The sequence below is a fragment of the Salvia miltiorrhiza genome, chromosome 2 (assembly GCF_028751815.1).
Source record: "Salvia miltiorrhiza cultivar Shanhuang (shh) chromosome 2, IMPLAD_Smil_shh, whole genome shotgun sequence".
NCBI classification, from domain to species: Eukaryota; Viridiplantae; Streptophyta; class Magnoliopsida; order Lamiales; family Lamiaceae; genus Salvia; species Salvia miltiorrhiza.
This window is the reverse complement of record NC_080388.1, coordinates 60,905,392-60,927,542: the sequence shown is the minus strand read 5'-3', so window position 1 is coordinate 60,927,542 and position 22,151 is coordinate 60,905,392. Positions and strand designations below refer to the sequence as shown.

The window sequence follows — 22,151 nt, the reverse complement described above, 5'->3', positions numbered from 1 at the left end:
GAGAAGAGCGAGAGAACGTGTTGGAGTGCGAATGATTGTGTGTCTAGAATGACCTAGTTATTATTTATACCGCGATGGCCTGACGACTAGGGTTTTGCTGGCACGTCCCTTTAAACCCTGGTCGTTCCGATATTTTGGGGATCGTATCCCTGACCTCGTTCCTTTCTTTCTCCCCAAGTCGCTGCCCTTCTAGGGTTTGGGTCGATGGGCCTTAATGACCTATAGTATGAGTTGAATTAATTGAAATTAATTCAGTTTTGGATTGGGCTTGACGTTTTGGGCCGCGAATATTTATTCGAATGGGCTATACGAAATTTGCCCACTATAGTTTGTCCCCCACTCTCTAGTTGAATTTCTTTTTCAAATAGAGAGTACTATAATATAAGATGCATGAAATTTAGATTTTTACGTGAATGTATATATATATATATATATATATATATATATATATCTATATATATATATATATATTAATAAATAAAAAAGATATCATATATTAAAATAAGCAATTTATGCTTAAAGAAATGAAATGGTGGCATGATCAATGCGTCACTCATTAATTGGACGTGATGTCTAATAGCCCACTAATGGGTAAAGAACTATTGTGGGACAAAAGTAATTTAAATAGGCTACATGGCCGAGAATATTTATGTGGAATTCCTTGTCATTTCATTTTTTTTTATGGGACCCACAAATGATAAATGAACATTTCTGTTCATTATTAATGGGATATGGTCGAAGGGATCTATTATATTTCTTTAGAATTTTCAATCTTCTTGATTCTTCTGTTTCTTTATTTTGGAAATATGGGTAGTTCATATCAAAAGGATTAGATAGGGCCTCCTGGGCGATGGATTAGATAGTTCATAAAATTTTAAATATATTTATTAAATATATTTATTTTAAATTATTTCAAATTTCAGTTCTTGTGGAGTATGTAAATGGTGAAGTTATTGAAAATTTTATTACTATATGTCAAGTTTATAAATTGTCTAGTCGCGCCCCTAATTAGAAGTATAACCTTGAATTATAGATTATGCCTTTTAAAGTAGAAGTTTATATCATCAAGGACTTTAATTTAAATTTGAGTCTTGAATAAAATATTTTTATAAACATTTTAAAATTTGGGCCTTCTATTAACTTTGGATTATGAATAAAACATATCTTGAATTCTTCTATATATATATTGGGCCTTATTTATTTGGCAAAAATTTAATTTTGAATATCAGATGTGAGACTCTGTTTTCAGCCACGTATCATCCCACCCTTCTGCATCGGAATGAGATTCAGTGTCCCACAATCTTATGTGTGTCACTGTGTCCCATGCTTATATCTATTATTTTAAAAATATTTTTTATAAAAATAAAATTTATTATAATACTATGAATTATATTTAATTTTTATTTCAAAAGATTAATTTTTTAAAAAGTATATACCATCACTTTGAATTTATCAACCTATTATTAGCTAATAAAAGTGAAATTAAATGATAAAAAATAATTATATACCCTAAATTGATGGAATAAACCATAGTTAATAATCACAAAATTAAACTAAAGCATATAAAATTGAAATTGAAAAAAATATATATAAGAAATTAAACAGAATTGAAAGTGGGACATAAAATGTGGTACACTGAATCTGACTCATTCTACATCAGCCACTTGTTTTCTGCTGTATCAGCCACGCTACTTATTTCTCCACACCATTTCATACTTGAGCACCAAGCAATTATCTCTATACATATTTCTTTGATTTTCTTCAGCATTTCATTTTTCCCGAAATTTTGTCAAACTAAGCAGAAAACTTCTAAATATGTCATCTTTACCCAGCTTCATTCATCTATATATATAACATTTGCCTTGCGAATATCTATCCAAAATTCAGTCTAAAGATGATTGTACTATTTGAGGTCGTTCTAAATCTATATAAATTACTATAGTAATTTATTGATATAAATTAGTATAGTAATTAGTAATTGGTCTTAATAATGATCTCAGTGATAAATTATCACTGTTTATAAGTTAAAAAAAAGGAAAATAAAATGTATTAACCAAACTCTTGAGTCTTGACACCAAAATAGACGGTTACCGCTATTCGGATTTGAATTATATTTACATTCAAATTATAGATTCAAAACTTATAGGCATTTTCATTGTTTATTTTTACATTAATAATCATCATCTTAATTGATTTATTTTTATGTAAACTAATATACTATGTATATTTTAAATTTTAATACGTTTATCATTGATAGAGTTGTGGTCACAAAATTATTTTGCTTTACGCAAACTAATATACTACTATCTTAATATAATGAAAAAAATTGATGTGGGATTCAAACTATATCATTTTTTAAAATTTTCAATTTTCAATTTTCAATTATGAAGTCTAATAAAAAATTGATATGTAATATATTAAAAGATTGCAAAATATATTATTCAATTTAGATGTTTAATTTGTAAAGCTTTATGAAAAAATGATTTGGGATTCAAATTTTATTTAATAGAAATTACATAAAATATATAATTCGTTTAGATTATAAACTGAAAAAAAAGTGTCAAAAAAAATTAATATGTGATTTAAATTGCACCATTTTATTTTTATAAATCCGCTTTTATTAGATTAAAGTTATAGGTGGTAATTTTATTACTCAAATCAAGAGCTCAAAAGCAAAGAAACATCAAATTAATTAAGTGGCCAACTAAGAATAATTCAACTACATGTAGAGAAATGATGAAGTAATTGCGATCCATGGGCCGGGAAAGGAAATGAATAGTACCGGTATATATAGGCAGTTACAAGTTTGGAATTTAAAATAGTAAGGAGACAGCTAGCTAGGTAAACCATTGTATTATATCAATATGCACAAAAGTAAAGCAAGAAAACGTTCATTTTCTTACATCTTGAAATGAAAAGGCGTAGATGTAAATATAGAGTAATCAACGTGATACGAAATTGGGCTGGATTTGTGTATTAGTCTGAAGGCTCTGTTGTCTGAAAAATGTATATCTGACCCACACATAACTTGTGTTCTTGATGATGAGCAGTGCATCACCCACACTGTTCCTCACCAAACGAGCCACAGCAACGACGAATGCAAACCCTAAGATGCAACCTAGAATCAAGAACAAACCGGAGAAGGGCCCGGGCCCTAATCTTATGTCGTCGGCCGCCGTCTGCGACGACCAACTGCAGTTGGACTGATGTAGCATGTTCTTCTCCAATGTGTCAACATGTCCACTCTGTGATACTCTCAGTATTGCTTCTGACATATCGATCGCCAATGGAGACCCCTTTTGGAATACCTGTATATGGTGTCAATTAATTCGTAGAATTTAGGGTAATTAGAAAGTGAGAAGTTGAGTAGTATTCTCACAAATCCAAAGCCACCTAGTTTGAAACTAGGCCCCGATATGACGTAGCCGTTGCAGTATTTGGCGAGGAAGACTTTAGCATGCGGCGCCACGAAGAAGGCAGCTTTGATCTCACCATTCTGGAAAGATCGTGGATAGCCATCGATGGAGTTGATCTGCTTGATATTGTTGGGGTTGAAATTTAGGATATTGACGAGATAGCGACAGATGAAGGAATTGGTATTGCATGCCACGACTGCATTGGAGTTCCTCAACAATTCTATCTCCCTCACAGAAGGTTCCAATCTCGGAACAGTCATCATCGAGCTCAGCACGGCCGTGAAACTCGCTCCCACCACGAAAACCACACATATCCACACCGCCAGCACCACCTTAGACGCAGAGTCCTTGATGTTCTCTCCTGCAACAAAACATACACGGCTTATGGTAATTGAATGTAAAGACTAAAGAGTAGATTGAACTACTACTCACTCTGTGAGAAGGAGATTATGGTGACTGAGAGCCACAGAATGGAGCAGATGGTTTCCACAATGGAGTTGTTGGTGAACTGGTCGTTGCCCGCCGCAAATTCGCTGAGCCACACGACGGCTCCGGTTGCCATGCTCACGCCGGCGAACTGCAGCCACATGTTCTTGGTGAAGGGACTTAAAGCTATGAATTTGGATTCTTTTAGGCCGGCCTTCACTGTCACCACCATCACCAGACCCGACTCTATGTACGGCTGCGAAAATTCCGCGTAAACGTACCGATCCGCCATTATTTCTGTGTCGCCTACTGCTGCATCCAAGCTCTATTCCCACAAATCAAACAAAACCATCTTCATAATTTTATATTTTGTTTGAAAATTTTCAATCCAAATTATATATATAGGCTACCTTGTTGTGAACTTGGGCAATCATTTCATCGTAGGAGCAATAACAGGGGACTAATGTATAGTGAATATCGTAAGGCAGCTGCTTCACCGCAGCTTCAAAAACCTCGATCGAAAATCCGGTGATCCGAGTGGCGTTCCGGTCGGAATCGTACGTGACCTTGACGAACTGATTGAACGCGCCTTGAGCCGGAACACCGATCTTCAACGGCGCCTCTCTGCTGCCCAAGCTCCACCCCCGTGGAACGGCTTGCTCGCCTCCCGGCCAGTATATTGAGCTCAGTTCTCCGCCTGAGAAACCGGATTCCGGCGACCAGAGCGCTACTTCTCTGTAGCTCTTACCGATCACGTTGATGATGTGGAAAACAGGCTTTTGCGAGAGGAAGCCGTTGTTGAAGCTTATTCTGCCACTTAGGCCTTGGAAATCTGCGCCAGCGACTGCCCAGATTGCGTCGTAGGCGCGGAGTGCGTATATGCTTGGATTCATCTCCTCTTCCGATGGATATTTTGAAGCGTATTCTCTTCTAAATTTGGAGCTAAACGCTCTTAAATTCTCGTGATTATTTGGATAATCTGTTTTTAAGGCAAGAGCTCCTTGCATGTTGAGTGCAACTGGTGAATAATCTAGAAGGTTCGAGATCTCTTCCGACACGATCCAGACGAAGCCTCGCTCCATCATTCCTAAAGCCCTGGCTTTCTCGAACAAGATCGCTGCGAACTCGAAAGAGGACTGCATGACGACGAAGATCCTGGCATGATTAGTCGCGATCATCTTCTTCAGCTCTCTCTCGATGAATGTTTGGGAGTACTGAAGGCGGGGGACGGCGGCGACGGAGGAATCCACGCCCACGGCTTGTAGTGCGTGGGAGAGGTGGCTCAAGAGGGTCGAGTCTTGGGAGATCAAGATGAGCTTCCTCCACCGGAAATGGGCAGCGATTGCGGCCACGCACTGGATTTGATAGGCGGCGGGGTGGCTCATTTGGATAAACGGAAGTTGCGGCGGAGGTGAGGCTGCCGGAGAGAGGGAGATGATGGGTGGTAGTGGTGTTTTCAGTTGTGAGAGGAATGCAGCTTCGTCGACTGTTAGTGTTCCCACAATTGTGTCCACGTGTTTGTGCTTCATCAGATCCATTGCTGCACAAATAAATGTTTCATTTTGTGTAACATTTAATCAGATCCATTGCTGCACAAAATAAATGTTTCATTTTGTGTCCACGTGTTTGTGCCAAAATGTCAGTTTTTTTTTTCTTTTTTGAAAGTATAAGAATACAACACTATCTATAGTGGAAAAAAATCACGCATGCAAAATCGAACCCAAGACCTCTCACAAATGAGAGTTTTTGGGTGCCTCAACTTTGCCACTAGAGTAAAGCCTTATTGGCGTTGTGCCAAAATGCCAATTAGCTGGTCAAGATCGATAGGACCATGTAGTAGTATATTTGTAATTTTATTAATTGATGTTAGATAGTATTTGATCCCAACCCTCACCCATCTCTTAAAATTTGACTTGATTTAAAACAAGACTTCCTCGTTTACTTGTTATATATGATTACGAATGCAAGGTAGATACAGAGCCTAGTCCATGTCTTTGGATAGTATATCAATTGTAAATTAAATTAAAGTATTTAGATTTTGGTTTTATTCTATAATATAAAAAATAAAATAAATAAAAAAGGAAGAAAATAAAGAAATTCGGTTCCACTTTTTCACATTGGTTTCGATCGAATCCACTTATAAGATCAATTAGGATATGCATTTTTATATCCTTTTGGTATTCTTTTTTATCAAATTGTTTTAATAATTCGAAACTACGAAACATTTTATTTTATTATTATTGTAGGTACCCTGCAGGAAACATGAGGTTTCAGAAAGGGGATCTGCGACTTCATCCACTTAATTATCAACAAATAGTTAACAAATTAATTAAAGGTAGGTTAATTGTCGCTTATAATTCTATTTCATTTTTATCTTTATTGAATTTTGGAGGGAAAATGTGAACTATACTTTCTATACTATATATGCATCCCTTATATCCTAATCCATGATACAATATCATCTTTTTGAAGAACTAATTATAAATATCTAATACTCCCTCCGTCCCAATAAAAGTGGCCACATTTCCTTTTTGGGTGTCCCATTAAAAGTGGCCACTTTCCAAATAAGGTATTATTTGGCTTAATTAAGCCCATTAACTTAAGTCTTAATCATTCTTTAATTTAACCTATCAGCACTATTAAGTTAAGTCTTAATCCTTTTGTCTCTCACGTCTCTCTCTCTACCTCACCGCGGCGGACCTCCCCTCCCCCCCCTTCTTCTCCGGCGAGAAGCGGACGACACCAGCGCTAGCGTCGGTCGCCGCCCCCGACCTCCCTTACCCTGGCCTCTGCTCTCTCCCTCTCGCCCCACCCCTGAACTCCCTGTCCCTCGCCGCTACTCTCTCCCTCTCGCCCTACCCCTGAACTCCCTGTCCCTCGTCTCTACTTTCTCCCTCTCGCCACCCCGTGGCCGCCGCCGCCTAGATCTGAGGTGGCGTGGTTGATGGCGGCGAGGCGTAGATCGTTGATGTCACCGCCGCTCGTTTCCCCAGCCACGGCGCCACCCTTCTCTCACAAACCCTCGATCTAAACACACCACCTCTACTTTGGAGATGGCTTTGGAGAACACGATACGTTCTGGGTTTTCCTCGAATCGGAGGGCCGCGAGGCCGGCGCAGGTTCGCTCTTTGCCGCCGCGGCCGATTTGGGGGCTAGGGCTTTTGATGGGGCGCCGAAGCTTGCCTGTGCGCTGATTTCGAGGCTAGGGCTTTTGATGGGAGCCGACGCTCGCCTGTGAAGGTGAAGGAGCGGTGGCCGGTGCTCCTGAATCTAAGGGTGGTGGTGGTGCTCGTGAATTTGGTCATTTGGATCATATTTTTGATTATACAGATTCCTTTTTCTTTTCGTTTTTTTGTTCTGGTTTGGGGAAGTATAAGAGGGATGTTGATTCAATTCAAAGAGAGGGGGAGAATTTGGGGGAGGGGCGACCGCCGGCGTCGGCGCCGCCGTCGCCGGCATCTGACGGTGCAGTGAGAAGGAGAAGAAGTCAGATGGAGGAAAGTAATTATCAAATTAAACTTGGTGGACCACACTCAATTAACTCATAACAATAAGTTTCTTAATCTCTGTGCCCAAATAAAAGTGGCCACTTTTATTGGGACGGAGGGAGTATTAATTAATTTCATATATTGATTAGAGCATCCACAATGCTTGCACCCATAGTGGGTGCAATACCATGGGTCCCACTTCTATTGCACCCACTCCCACAATGGTATTGCACTCACTATGGGTGCAATAGATTTTATTTTATTTTTGAATTAGTTTTATTCTAGTTTCCATTTTACAATAATTAAGAAATTAAAATTTCATTGAATTAAAATTCAAATCCTACATTGTTAGAAATAAAAGAAATACAAGAAATTAAAATCCTAAATTACTTAAATTAAAACAAACATAAAATAAAAAATCCTAAAAATCTACGGGATGTTGTGTCGTTGCTTGATCTCCGCCACCTTGCACATGTGAAACGCCAATTCGTCGGGATTCATTTGAGAGGTGTCCCGGCTCATCAACATGCTATCGGCGAGGTCACGTTGAACTTGGGAGAATGTTTCCATTGCATTCACCATATTCGCCATGTACCCGAGAGCTTTTTGGTTATCCTCCGACGTTTCTTCGGCCTTTTTCTTGCCTTTGCGCTTGTCTCGCTTGGCCGCCTTTTGGCCTTGGGGCCGGGTGGAGATAGAGGCGTCACTAGAAGTCGTTGTGGGAAGACCGTCGGACCCCTTTGATCGTTTGTCCGAATGGACATCGGAGTGAACATCCCCGCCGAGACTTGAAAATTTCTTCGACTCGCGCAAGATCTTCCATGCATGCGAATACCGGAACGGAACACGGTACTCGGCTAGCCACATTGCCTCTGCTTGCTCCAGGATTTGAATATCACTCATGCCTGATTTCCATTGATCATGGCATTTTTTGTGCATGGCCTCAAACCTCTTCGTATCCTTCGACACCCGTTGAAAGTGAGATTTGATTTGCGTGACGTCGCGTGAAATAGATCCTTCGGGCCTTTTAGCGTTGTACTCGGCGCAGATGGAGCCCCAAAACTTCGCCCCTTTTTGATCGGCACCAACCACAGAGTCGTGGGTGTGCTCGCAATACAAACGGCAAATTAGCACCGTTTCTGCCGGATAATAGTTGCTACGTTTGGATGCCGCCGGCATAGAAGCAATCTCCTCCACGTCGGGCTCGGCAACGGCGGCAAACCGGGGGTTCAAATTGGTGCCCGCCGCTTCAAAGGCATTGGATTCTTGCGTGAACGGCGAGAATCCTTGCCTGGAAGCATTTGATTCGCCGGGGGATGGATTTTGAGGATGTTCACGCCAATAGTTGCTCCAATCGCCTTCCATTGTTATTTGTTGAAATAATTTAGAAGATGAGGGGAATGGATGAATGAGGAGAATGGATGAATGATAGATGATGAAGAAGAGAATGAGGTTGTATATGTATATATAGAGGGAGTATAGAAATTAAAAAAAAAAAAAAAAAAAAAGAAAATCAGCAACGGAAAAAAAAAACGGTCCAAAAAACGGCTAGTTTTTAATTTTTTTTTTTTTTTTTTTCGGCCGAAAAGGGGCGCGTGTTTTACACGCCCCCTCCATCGCACCCGAAATCGGCGAGTGCGTAGCTTCGCCTCCCTCCTTCGCCCCCTCCTTCGCACCCGGGTGCGGCATCGCTGGTGGGTGCGATAGGCCGGGTTCGATCCGGCCATCGCACCCACCATTGTGGATGCTCTTAGTGAATTGCATCCTTTCTCATTCTTATTTTAAGGAGAGATAATACTATCCCACAAGAAATGGAAGGATAATATTATCACGTACATCTTCACTTCATGATAATATTATCATGATTTGGGATGGAAATGAAGAAAAATAGATTGGCCGGGAAATTTTTTCCTCTTGTCCAGAAATTTTTTTCAACAAAGAAAACATCTGAAAAAGAAGAAAAATGAGGAAATATATTTGTATTTCACCATTTTCCACTAAAGAGAACGCAACCTAAAGGAATCTTTTTTATTATCACTTATTTTTTCATGATAAATTTATCGGTAAAAGACAAGACACCTAAGCTTATAGCAAAAGTTAGTTGTTCAATCAAATCGTGTTACTTTCCAAGTTCATAACATTCAAAAACTTATTTAGCATTAAATTGATTCATAACTGATCAAAAGAATAAGTCAACTCTACACATATGAACAACTTCCCTCCATAAAAAAGAATGCATATATATAATTCATTTTTTGCGATGATAAAATGTCAAAATCTAGACATAATTATACGGAAACATACATCCAAAAACATATAAGACGAAGCAAAAACACCATGTTGAAACGATATATATTGTAATTATTTTTATTTGGCTTCAATTAACAAAGTTAACAAGAAATGGGTTTACCCGCAGAAGCAGCAAGAGCTGAGTTCCCATGTAAGTCTTTGATGTGCAAAACCAAGTTCAAACAATGGCGTAAATCTTGGACAGCCAATTTCATGGCTATCTTCTGCTCTTTTCCAACTCTCGACCTCTCATCAATCACTACTCCAACGCTCACATTGGCCCCACGTGGCAGACCAGGGCATACTGTGGATTTTGATGAGATCGTCGACTCCACCAACTCTATCGATAAGTAGCACAACAACAATATTAGGATGCGAAGAATATGCATTTCCGAGCAGAATAATTTGCTCCACTTTTGAAGGAAATCTTGCAAATTATTGAGAAATTGGACCATCCAACCACTTTATTTTGATTCCTCTAATATAAATTGACTTTTTATTATTATATTTTATTAAGTATAGTATAGCAATATATTATTGCTCTAGAACGAGAGGATCTAGTGGCCTTGAGAAGTTGAATAGATTCTACATTCAAACGTAATTTTGCGACTTATTCAAACTCATTTCATACTGGTTGATTGAGTAATTAAAAGAAATGGAGGTTTGAACAAATAAAACTATAAAAGGTTAAGTCTTTTTCGTAAAGACCGTAACGCTATCTGACGTGGAACTGGAAATTTCAAGTAAAGATCCATAAGAAATTTAATGAAAAATATCATATAGTATGTCCAATACTTGACTGCATAGAAGTCAATTACATTATTATATATGGTATTAAATAAAAAGGAATTGGATATCATTTAACATGTATAGATGAGCTAATAGAGTTACTGACGGAGACGTCCATCACAGAACAATCCGTCGATAATTCCGGTCAAAAATTCGAGGTCCGTCATTATTTGGTCGTAGATTGGATCGGCGCGATTACAATGTCGTTATAAATCTACCGGAGTTCGACTAGTTTTCTTATAGTGTAGACAAAATCTATTATTTCAATCTTGGACCCATCATTTTTCTAATTACATGGCTTAAGGATATTGTAAATGCTAATTTTTCTTCAGCTTAATAAACATTTTTCCCTTAAAAACAATTGGGTATCATTATTTAGCTTCCATGCGTAAAACAATCCCAAAAGGAACAACTGAACAAGGGTCGAATTTGGATGCATGAGTGATGAATATCATTGACTTTTTTGAGGGAATAAACTCATTAATTAATTGGTTACAAATATTTTTTTAAAAAAATATGCGTATTTTATGTTACAAATATGTATGGCTTAGAGGGTGTTTGGCTAAGCTTATTTTAATAAGTTTATAAGCTTTTGGAGCTTATAAGATGTTTCAAGAGCTTATACGATGTAGTTACTTAAGATCTTATAATTAGTTGTCAAAGTGTTTGAATAATTGAGCTTATAAACTAGAAATAAAATTTTTAGTTAGAGAGTGAAAATTTTTATTAGAGAGAGAAAATCGAAAATAGATGAAATTAGAATGTTATATAATGCAATAAAAAATCATAGTTGAGTTATTTTTGTAAAATGAGTATTGCATATAAGAAAATGAGAAAATAAGTTGGGATAGAGGAACTTATTTTTTAAAGGGCTTATAAGATCTTAGAGTTTAATTTTACAGTTTATAAGCTTTTTAGGAGCTTATTTTGCCAAACACTTTGAATGGGCTTATAAGCTACTAAACATCTTATAAGTTGTTTTAAAGAGCTTATTATAAGCTCAGCCAAACACCCTCTTACTCCACTGTAATGGGCATAAGCCAAAAGACATATATCTAGTATGACTTACATTGTACTCCATATAACTGTATATATTTAAGTAAAATAAGTATATATTAATTACTACCCGTAATTATTGTCAATTGAACGAGGTAGATTATTTTTTTGAAATCGAAAAAAAGCCTTTATATTAGGAGGAATCCTCCCAAAGAATATTGTAAGAACGCAATACTGCGTCAAACTATGTGCAACTCTATTCGTCACTCTATACACATGATTGACACTAATAAGAATAGACGATCGAGCAATATTAAAAATATCCTAAAATATTATCCGGTAAGAATTGACCTTCCTCTTTCGAACATGCCATCACTCACGCAGCCAACATAGAATCCATATAAATCTTGATCGGTGCAAACGCATACTCAATGCACCACGTAATCCCAGCAATAACAGCCATGATCTCCACTAAAAGCGAGGTGGAGCTCTATTCGCCACAGCAAGCAGCACCTCTCCAAGGTGATATCTAACTACGACGCCAACCCCGTACACCTTTGCTTGAGGATCAAAGAGAGCATCAACATCACATCTATACCTTCCATGTCTGTTTGGTATAGATTACTGAATGATGTATATTAGTTTCTTTTCCTTACATGGAGATGGGCTTTTATTTAAAGGTGGATGGTTTATATTTGACCAGCCCTTATAAACTTTTCATTTTGTAGAAACTATGATCTTATTTATTTATACATGCATAATACTTTTATGTTAATATTTTCTATATATTATATTTGTAATCTTTCGTTTCACTAAACATAACTGTTAAATAGTAAAATGAGGGTTAAATATTTTACCGTTTGATTACCTGTAAGAGTTGACCAAAGAGAAAACTTTGAGAGAGAAAACAGTAAATATGGTTTGTATGAGAGGCGATGATTTACAAATTACAAACGAATGCTATTTACAAAATACAAAAAAAGAGGGATATTTCAGTCTTTTTCTAGCTGCTTCACGTACTTCTCATGCAAGAGCAACGGTGTTACAACGAGGAGCCGACAGTTTGTCAGCTTTTGTTGGGGATCGAATTTTTATTTATCTAACACGGGCGACAAGTCACAGGGATGCTGAGTTGACACAAATGGGTACTCCCTTGATATGTTGAGGATATATGCATCCTTGCGAGAGTACCCTTCTCGAATACTCTATAGCTCTGTAAATAGCACTCAAGAGGACTTTATCACTGCAGCCCTGTAAGTGATACTCTAGAGAGTTTTGTTGCTACAGCTCTAGAATAAGTGTCCCATAATTTTATAGTCACATCTCTGGTAACTTTATACTACTCCCGAGATTCTTCCCAGTTATTGATACACATGTTTCACGATCCTAGCTAATACGTATTTTACTTTTCTTCAATAACTTTATATTTTTGGACACATATTAAGGAGGGTCTGAATAAAGAGGTTATGGCCAAAAAGTATGTACAAACTTGGGAAAAAATTGCAATGTTTACCTGAACTATCAATTAAGCCAAAAAAATACACGAATTTATATTTTTGTTGCAATTTTCACCTAAGTTTGACTTTCAACGAAATTAAAGCTTAGTTGACAGTCGAAATTAAGTTAAATATATTAATTTTTATCTTCTTAGACCTCCGAGTTTCTAAATATACTCCTCATCATCAGAAGTTAAACCAACACCAGGTGAACTTTCGACTACCAATTAAACTCTAATTTCGCCGAAAGTCAAACTTAGGCGAAAATTACAATAAAAATATAAATTTATGTAATTTTTTTTGCGTAACTAAAAACTCAAGTGAAAATTACAATTTTTTTTCAAAGTTCGTGTATTTTTTGGTCATAAGTTCTTGATTAAAATAGCTCAATCCATTTTATTAGGAAATAAAGTAAATAGACCCACTTCATTATAGTATAAAATAAATGGAATATATGAACCTACTTGATTAATAAAATATTAAAATAGATGGACTCACTTGATTATAATTTTATTTTTGAAATGAATCATTATAAATAAGACAGTTAAAATGGATTTTGTGTCATGCTCTATGAGAGGGAAGGTGTATTTTTCTTATGATATCCATATATTATACAAAATTTAATGATCCAAATTAATTTTAGTGAATTTAAGGGGGTGGGGAGGTATTTAATCATAAATATTGCATTTTGTGGGGTAACATGTGACATTTTGACATTTTCTATCTTCTCCTATTCATCTGCTAAACCAATTTTGGACTGAACAAAATTCGCCAAAAGCAGTCGACGAAATGATAGTTTTTCGCGAATTGGAAGTATAATTCAGTCGATAAACCGTATAAATACTGCATCGCAGTCTTAGTTAGATTGTCATGGCGTCTTCAATTGCATCTTCAAGTTCAGCTACTATATATTCATTCCACAGAAAACCCATTTCGCACAACCTAATTTTATCCTCATTTTCCGTATCTTTCCCACTTCGCAAAACTCGATTGCGCGCCGTGAAGACCGGCTCGGATGGCGGCGGCGCGGTCGGGAGCAGCCAGGAACGCGGGGCGGACCTGTTGAGGAAGCCAGTGGCGCCGTCGCCCGCCGCCAACGACGAGGAGGAGTCGGCGGCGGAGGAGTATTCGGATGATGACGGAGGTGAGGCGAAGGGCGGAGATGGTGACACGTGGGTGGATTGGGAGGATCAGATTTTGGAGGACACTGTACCCCTTGTAGGATTTGTTAGAATGATTCTTCACTCTGGAAAGTAAGCTCGGTTAGCTTCATCTCTTTTTGAGCTGCTCATGTAATCTTATGGCTTTCAGCTTGCAGTATGTTTATCTATCTCGCACACAGTCACACACTCACACGCTTGTGCATTGTGCAGTTTGTACGTGAATGTTAGATATTGCATTAGTAGAGTTCACTAGGCGTATTATTTACAAGATTGTTATACAACTTGTTGATAATTGATTCTAGAATAAACCTTTTTTTTAGGGCGATTCTAGAATAAGCTTTTCTTTCAAGAATTTGAGGGCTTTTAGATAAACTGATAATGGGGAGTTCGAGTCATTATTGGTTCTTATTTTCGTGTCAGGACTAACTCGTCCTTATGATAACTGAAAATGGAGTAATATACAAGCAAAGAAATTGACGAAGGTTGTGATGCTCGACCATGTTTTACTTGAATCTAGTTTTCACTTGGGAATTACCTTAGAGTTGCAACTAGGATTGTGGATCTTGCTTGAGGACCAAATAGAAAATTGCATTCGGGAGATATTTACTGGTCTTTCAAGGGCTTGAGAATGATCCCCTGTTTCAAATTTTAGGATCACAACGTATGAATTGTGACTTTAAACAAAAAAGTGGACCAGCTTGGCCGTGTAGCATCTGTGAGAATGTCAGCATGAAACTTGTTCCTTTGTGCATTATTAATAAATGATATGAGGTGGTGTAGGTCACATTTAGTCAAACTTACCATGTACATTTTTTTGTTGCAGGTATGAATGTGGTGATAGGTTGAGTCCTGAACATGAGAGAACTATTCTAGAGAGGGTGCTTCCTTATCATCCAGCATATGAAGAAAAGATAGGATCTGGAGTTGATTACATCACGGTATCTCTCTTACACTCTCTGTCACTGACATGATAGTTCTGCAAGCTTTTGTAGGATTTTATGGCATGACTGAGCACTGAGCAATCCTCCTGAAGTTTATGAAGTTTTCCTGTTTTTACTAATAAACTTGGAAATAGCTTCACTTTGCGTGAATTCAGTAAAGAACTCCATTTCTGAAACATTTGCCAAGCAGCATGTACAAAACAAATTGTTGCCTGCTTTCATTACATGCCCATATCAGTATTTCCTGACATGTAGTAGAAACTGTTACTTTTTATTGATCATCAAATCTATATGACCAAATTGATGTGTTTTGTACCTGTACTATCTATCTCTTTATGGACATATTGTTACTTGTAAAACTATGCTGAAAGGTGTTCTTATCTAAGGTAACATCTATGTCAAGTATTTAAGAACAAAATAAAGAAAACACGACGCAGTGAAGGCCTAAGTTATTTAATTGAGTAGTGTCTACCATCCAATTATTTAATTGCTTTAAATGATTGATATGCCCAAAGTGGCATTAATTCTAGACTTTAGTTATTTGTCTGTAAAGGCCTATACGTCTCATAAGTATGCTGTTGTAGCTCAACTTAGAAATGGGATTTTTGGTAACCTGGCCAACTGTGTTTATTGCCTTTCTGAGGACTATTGAGGGATGCTTTTTTGCTCAGTGAGCTATGTGGTCACGAAAGACGGTGTGGCATACTGACATTTAGCTATCTGGAAATTGAACTGTAAACATGCTAATACTTCAGATGTGTCTTTGGTGAACCTTGATATTGCAGATGTATAACTTTTATTTTTTCTAGGTCTGTTGCATTTTAGCTTTAGCATGTAAACCCATGATTTCTTGTTTCCTTCAATATGTTATGCTAATCTGCCACTAATAGGGTCTCACGATCCATGATAATAAGAAAAGCTACTTCTTAGTGCTAGTAAACATGGCAAGAGCTTGTGAAGAATATACTTGCAGTTGAAGTTATTTCTCTAATGTATAAACTTGCATCTTTTATAATTTTATGTGGGACTATTTTACATACAATTCTGCTACTTTTTCTCCAATTTGGCAAAGGTATGAGTGTTACATGCTTCGCCTTTTTTGCTCTCTTTCTTAAGAAATGCCTGGTTGCTTTTCTCGAATAGAGATGAAAACAAACCACACTGACCCACTAATGTAATATCCATCAGTTCACTACACATTAATGGCTTACATACCTGAGCAAAGGCAGCATTATGGCTTCATCTGAAACCATAGACATCCTTTTATTCTTTTTCTCTTCAAATGGAAAAAGAATTAGACTATTGATGGTGATGGCTTCTGGGATGCAGTTAGGCGGTTATTCTTCCGCCTAAGTTCTGCAGATAGTGTCATCTGGAGAAACAAAATAACGGGAAATATAATTGAAGCTTGTAATTTCCTTTCCTGCCTTTGACTTTTGGCCATCTTCACTGGAGACCTAGGTTTTAATAGCTCACAACCAAATGCACTAACAAGATCCATTTCACCTGTTGTCCTTTTGTTAGAGTCATGATATCTTTCTGAGTTCAGGAGGAGAAATGAAGTATGAAAATCGGTCCCATTAGGTCGTCATATTTCAATGCAAGAGGCTATGAGCTTGTGTATACTGAAACACTTTCAGCAAGCATAAATGTGAAAAACAACCTTTTACTTTTTTTGTATTCTCATAATCTAAAGTTATGATCTGCATCTTTCATGTTTTTGGCAAAAGTTACTGGAGGTAAAGTTTTGTTGGCTGAACCAGAAAGTGATACCAAAAACAACTGCAGTCTCCCTCCTTTTCGGCTTAGCTTATAAACTTCTGTAGTGATTTTCGGTACCGAGGATTCCAGATGTGTTAAGGCCAATTTATCACATTTACATGCACATCAGTTATGAATCTCTAAAGGTTCGGTCTTGTAGGTAAATTGCTGGATGTTTCTTATGCTTGTCTCTCTGCTTGACAGATTGGGTATCATCCTACTTTTGGAAGCTCGAGATGTTTATTCATAGTTCGTAACGATGGAGAGTTGGTTGATTTCTCATACTGGAAATGCATAAAGGGTTTGATAAGGAAAAACTACCCTTTATATGCAGACAGCTTTATTCTCAGACATTTTAGGAGGCGTAGGCGCAATGACTGAAGGTAACGTTTTATATATAAAAAAAAGGAAATAAAAAAAGAAAAAAGAAAACTGGCTCTTCATACCGCGATTGGTGCCCGGGAACATCCCTTTCCCAATATGGCTTAGTGTATTACCTCTTTTCTCCTCAATCATCTATCATATTACTGAGCTGAAAAAATTGGTATGTATTATGTTGGGAAATAGTTGGAAACTATCAATCTGAATATAGCCGAGTTTGATTATGAATGCTTAAATGAAAATAGTAGATTTGTCTTTTCATTATCAATTTATTAATTGGCAAAAAATGCCAGGCATTCTTTCTGATGTAATTTTAGGATGATGTTTCTTCTATATTTTTGTATTATTTGATTTTCTTTTGAAAAGACTACCTACATTTGTTGCTTTCCACATCTTTTGATTCATATTGTTTATCCTCTAAATATTTTTTATTTTTCTCTGTAGATTGTTGTGAAGTTCTATATGGCAGCATTTTATTAATTTGGGTCTTCTGTTATAACTGCAAATATAGTGACAACATGAAGAGTTCACTGCAAGCTTGCATGAACAAAGAAAAAGTATTGCAGTAAAAAATCAATTCGCATATTCTCAAATTTAATTTAATTTTTGAATATGCATCAATAGCGAATATTTGATGAGGCAAAAATTGATGGATTTTATAGGTAAGTTGCTATTTATCAACCGAACTTAGGCGTACATAAATATTTTCTTATATCGTTCAGGAATTTTTTTGGAGTGGTGGTAAAGATGAGTTTTTAGAGGGGGTCTGGTAATTAACGGGTATTAATATATGAGTTTTTAGACGAAAATGGGTAATAAATCACTTGGTTAGGAGTATATATATTTTAGACGGGTTCTGAGTGGTTGATCATCACCTTATTATATGGGTTCATCGTCATGTTTTATAGGGATCAATAACTTCAAATTTTAAAATCCTTATTTTTCAATTAATGTAAAATGACGTCCCATCAAAATTCGATGGCTACACACTAGTTTTAATTAAACAAAAAAACTTGTGTACACTCGGGTGTACAGTACACTCTCATTATATTTGACTCAAGCCCTAATCTTTCCTTGACCCGCTCCAGACCCGCTTGTAATTAAAAAAACACACACACACACACGCACAAATTCTCTCGTGGCCGCTCGGATCCTCCTTCCGCCGATTTTTTTAACTTCCAAAGCCTAGAAGCTTCGCCTGTATCGTCGCTCGAGCGCATCACCGCCCAAGAGCTGCTCTCCTCCGCCCGCCGTCAGCAACATCACCCACCTCTACCCTCCTCGTCGACTGGCAGAGCACAGGTTGGCAAGTTGAGGGCTTCGGCTGAGGTTTTAGACTGCTCCCAAGGATTTTGAGGGATGTAGTCAATCAAGATGGTTTGTGTTAATTTATTTCAAATTTCATTGATGCTGGAATGTAAATTCTGCTGTTGAGTTTTGAATTGCATTGCCCAATTTAGAGAGAGAAAGATGTGTGTGTCTTCATTTCAAACATTATTATCTGTTTCCACACCTATAAAATACAAACGGAGAAATGAATAAAAAGACTAACAAATTAAAGAAAAAATAATCAAGGCCTCCACCCTTTTGCTTGGCCGACGAGGCCAATAAAGAAAATGCAACTAAACTCTGACCATTTTTGGGAATTTTTAATTATTAAATTTAACAAAAGAATCTGTAGAAACTATTTCGAGTTAGTAATTGTATTTTTTCTATGTGACAGATTGAATTTGTAAAGAGTTGAAACTTTAGTTTTTGTAATCTTGAAAACTCCAAATTAAATTGATGCTAATCAAACCAACTATATTGGATAGTGTTATTCGAATAACAAAAAAGTGTTATTTATATAGTTGAATAGTGTTATTTATAAAATGTGTCATTTAGAAGGCACATAGTGTCATTTGTACAATTATATAGTGTTAGTGTTGTTTATATAATATGATAGTGTTATTTATATAACATGATAATGTCATTTTTACAAGTTAATAGTGTTATTTTATAACAAGTATATAGTATCATTTATAATAGTGTTAGTGTCATTTTCATATAGTGTCATTTATAGAACAATATAGTGTTATTTTTATAATATGATAGTGTCATTTAAATAGTTTTATTTATAAAATAGAATAGTGTCGGTGTTATTTATATGGGTTAATTACGCTAAAAATCATGAACTATACCTCCATTTTCAACTTTTCTATGAACTTTTTTTTTAATCAAAAATTCCCTGAACTTAAAGGGTTGAACAATTTTTCCATGACTTTCAAGAATCCCCAACTTGAATGCTGACATGGCGTCGCCGGCACTGACATGGCGTCACCGACAGTGAATCAAAACGACGTCGTTTTGAGCCCCAACCATGCCTCCTAGCCGGAAAACTCATTAGACGTCGCCGGAATCAGATTTCCAGCCTTAGATCTGTTGCAACGCCGCCGCTGCCTCGATTCTGAATGCCAGGTCGCACAGTGCGGCCTCTTCTTTTCGCCACCAGGTTGCCCGCCGGCGCCTTCACGGTCCTAGGGTTTCGATTTGGGTGTGGGAGGCGGAGGGAGGCGACGATGGCGCCGGTGTTCAAAGGCCAAGGCGGCGGCGACGTCTTTAATGGAGAAGCTAGGGCACGAGGTCTGTGGGAGAAGAATAATTTCTGGTGGAGAAGAAGACCCTAGGCAGCGCAAACCCTAGGTCGGTGGCGCGAGGAGGAAGATGAAGGCAGCGGATCTGGTGTGGTGGTCTTTCCTTATTTGAAAATAACCCCACAAACTTTTTCACTCACTATTTATAAAAAGGTGTGAGACCTAATCTCCACTCTAAACACGTCTATCACACTTTTCTTAAAACTCGTGTCATCTCTATTGGACCATAATTTTTAGGAACAGAGGGAGTACTTAAGTATGACATTTTTGGTGGGCATAGATTTTAATAAAATAAATAATGATTTCTTATGTAGTGGATAAAGGGTCCCACCATTATATAAAATGAGTGGTTGGGATTGAATTAAGGTTGATTTTTTGTAAATAAATACGTAGTATTTATAGATAAAAGATAAGAAAAAAATGTGAGATCATATTTTAAAAAGAAAAATGTCTACTTTTGGTGAACACCAAAAATGACAAAAATGTCTTACTTTTCGTGGACTGTGGGAGAACTTGATTACTGTGTTCTTGCTTATTTTGAATTCTTGTAATGTTTTTTTGTTGGATTGTAGTGTAGTTATTTGTTTTTAAAGGGTTATTAAAACTCTAGACAATAATTATGGGTTTGTTTTAATTTTTAGTTAATTTAGAATTTATTTTAAAATAGATAAAAAAAAAAAGATCGATTCGATTTGGACCCGATATCCTATAGATCTTATGGATCTGGATCCAAATCTTATTTTTTTGGGGTCTATTGGGTGGATTCGAACCTAAGTAATAAAATTCGGATCTGGATCAAGTAGGATTCAATTCAAATGCAACTCATTATCATCTCTACTAACTATCATAACACTACAATAAAATTGAGTCAGTTACTTCCCTCATAACACAATCACCTAACATTAATTGATGACTTCTTTTAACACAGTACTTCCTCGGTCCTAATTTAATACTCCCTCCGTCCCAGAAATAATGGCCCGTTTCTTTTGGGCACGAATATTAAGAAGTGTTGAATTAAGGAGATAAAGTGATGGGTCATGTATTTAAAAATATTATTAGTAAAATTAATTGTTAGCTAATCTACATCAATTGAAGTCTGAAGATGATGGCTCACGGCAACACCAGCACCGACCTTCTTCCTCAATACTCCGGCAAAAATCCGGCAACTTCAGCCGTCCAACCAACCTTCTTTTTTAGTACTCCGGCAAAATCAGCAAACCAAAGCAGCAAACCCAAAAATCCCATCTTCAAAGCAAAATGCAGAGCAAAGCAACAAACCCAAAAATCAACATGTTCCAGGATACTAAATTTCCTCTAGCAAACAAAATCAACAAAACACACGCAAAGATCTCTTTCTTCCTCCCATGCTCTCCCTTCCCTTCACAGGGATCGACCTTCTTCTTCAAAACTCCGACAAAAATCCGGCAACACCAGCCTCTCGCCACTCCTCCTTTCTCAGCATGCCGACAGCAGTAAAGCGGCTCCGCCCTTGCCCTCCATCTTCTCCTCCGCGATTCCGCCCTCTGTCGCTGGTAAATAATGGATGCGCGGTGGAGGCGACAGATCTGTGTGTGTGTGGCGGCGATTCTGCCTGAATCGAAAGAAGGTAGGGCTCAGCCCTTTGTGGTTGTTGTTTCCTCTCGGCGTGTTGTGGTTGTTGTTTCCTCTCGGCGTCGCGGTTGGGGGTGCTCCGGCATCCTTTGCCGTTCGACTGTCGTGTGAAGAAACAGCGACGAGTCGCCGGCGAGACGAGCTGTACTTCGTCTTCTTCCCAGGCCACCAATGGATCTGGTTCGATGGTTTCAGATGCGGCGTGTCTGGAACGGCGCGATTCCGTACTGTGGTGGCGCGAGCAAGGGCGATGGTGCAGTGGAAATTGAGAAGAGAGAGAAGGGTGGATCTGTGAGTGTGGAGCGTAAAATGAAGAAAGGGGAGGGGCTGAATTAATTAGTGTAGTTTATCTAATTAGTGTAGCTAATTACATCTTTATTATTTCTAAAATAGGAAACAAGTCATTATATATGGGACAACCCAAAAAGGAAAACATGCCATTATTTATGGGACGGAGGGAGTAGGTCACAATATCTAAACACGGATGTTAAGAAACAAATAGTTTGCAATAAAATAAAAGATTGAGTAATTTTTTGATGCCATATTTGTCAAAAAAATAAGAGATAAAAATGAAAATATTTTTTTAAGTTAAACAAGAAATAATTATTTATAAGTTACAATGATATTTAGTGTAAATAATAAAATATGTGAAAATATTTATAATATATTAAATTTTATTTAAAAAATAGCTTATTAAAAATATGACCTACTAAATTAGGATCAATGTAATATGTATGAGATAATGTGTGATATTTTTGACT

The 22,151-nt window shown here is 37.2% G+C and overlaps 2 protein-coding genes across 2 annotated transcripts; one reads left to right on the top strand and one right to left on the bottom strand.

The window, feature by feature from the left end:
- Positions 1–2,762: 2,762 nt before the first annotated feature.
- On the bottom strand, positions 2,763–10,070 carry LOC131010828 (glutamate receptor 2.5-like). Its single transcript, XM_057938493.1, has 5 exons — positions 9,741–10,070; positions 4,253–5,382; positions 3,849–4,167; positions 3,380–3,777; positions 2,763–3,308 (listed from the first exon to the last, which is right to left on the bottom strand). Exons 1-5 carry the CDS (start codon positions 10,006–10,008, stop codon positions 2,943–2,945), a joined length of 2,481 nt encoding a protein of 826 aa, XP_057794476.1. The 5' UTR covers positions 10,009–10,070; the 3' UTR covers positions 2,763–2,942.
- Positions 10,071–13,574: 3,504 nt separating this feature from the next.
- Positions 13,575–18,615, top strand: LOC131010827 (protein DCL, chloroplastic). The gene is made up of 3 exons (XM_057938492.1): positions 13,575–14,153; positions 14,887–15,001; positions 16,970–18,615. Exons 1-3 carry the CDS (start codon positions 13,771–13,773, stop codon positions 17,144–17,146), a joined length of 675 nt encoding a protein of 224 aa, XP_057794475.1. The 5' UTR covers positions 13,575–13,770; the 3' UTR covers positions 17,147–18,615.
- Positions 18,616–22,151: the final 3,536 nt, after the last annotated feature.

What these genes read in the sequence shown, in the direction of transcription:
- LOC131010828 (XM_057938493.1), bottom strand. Translation starts at nt 10,008, where the DNA reads ATGCATATTCTTCGCATCCTAATATTGTTGTTGTGCTACTTATCGATA. An exon ending in TTGCCCAAGTTCACAACAAG is followed by an intron (nt 4,168 to 4,252) that starts GTAGCCTATATA and finishes TTGTGGGAATAG; the next exon opens with AGCTTGGATGCAGCAGTAGG. An exon ending in AACTAGGTGGCTTTGGATTT is followed by an intron (nt 3,309 to 3,379) that starts GTGAGAATACTA and finishes CACCATATACAG; the next exon opens with GTATTCCAAAAGGGGTCTCC.
- LOC131010827 (XM_057938492.1), top strand. Translation starts at nt 13,771, where the DNA reads ATGGCGTCTTCAATTGCATCTTCAAGTTCAGCTACTATATATTCATTC. An exon ending in ATGATTCTTCACTCTGGAAA is followed by an intron (nt 14,154 to 14,886) that starts GTAAGCTCGGTT and finishes TTTTTGTTGCAG; the next exon opens with GTATGAATGTGGTGATAGGT. An exon ending in CTGGAGTTGATTACATCACG is followed by an intron (nt 15,002 to 16,969) that starts GTATCTCTCTTA and finishes TCTGCTTGACAG; the next exon opens with ATTGGGTATCATCCTACTTT.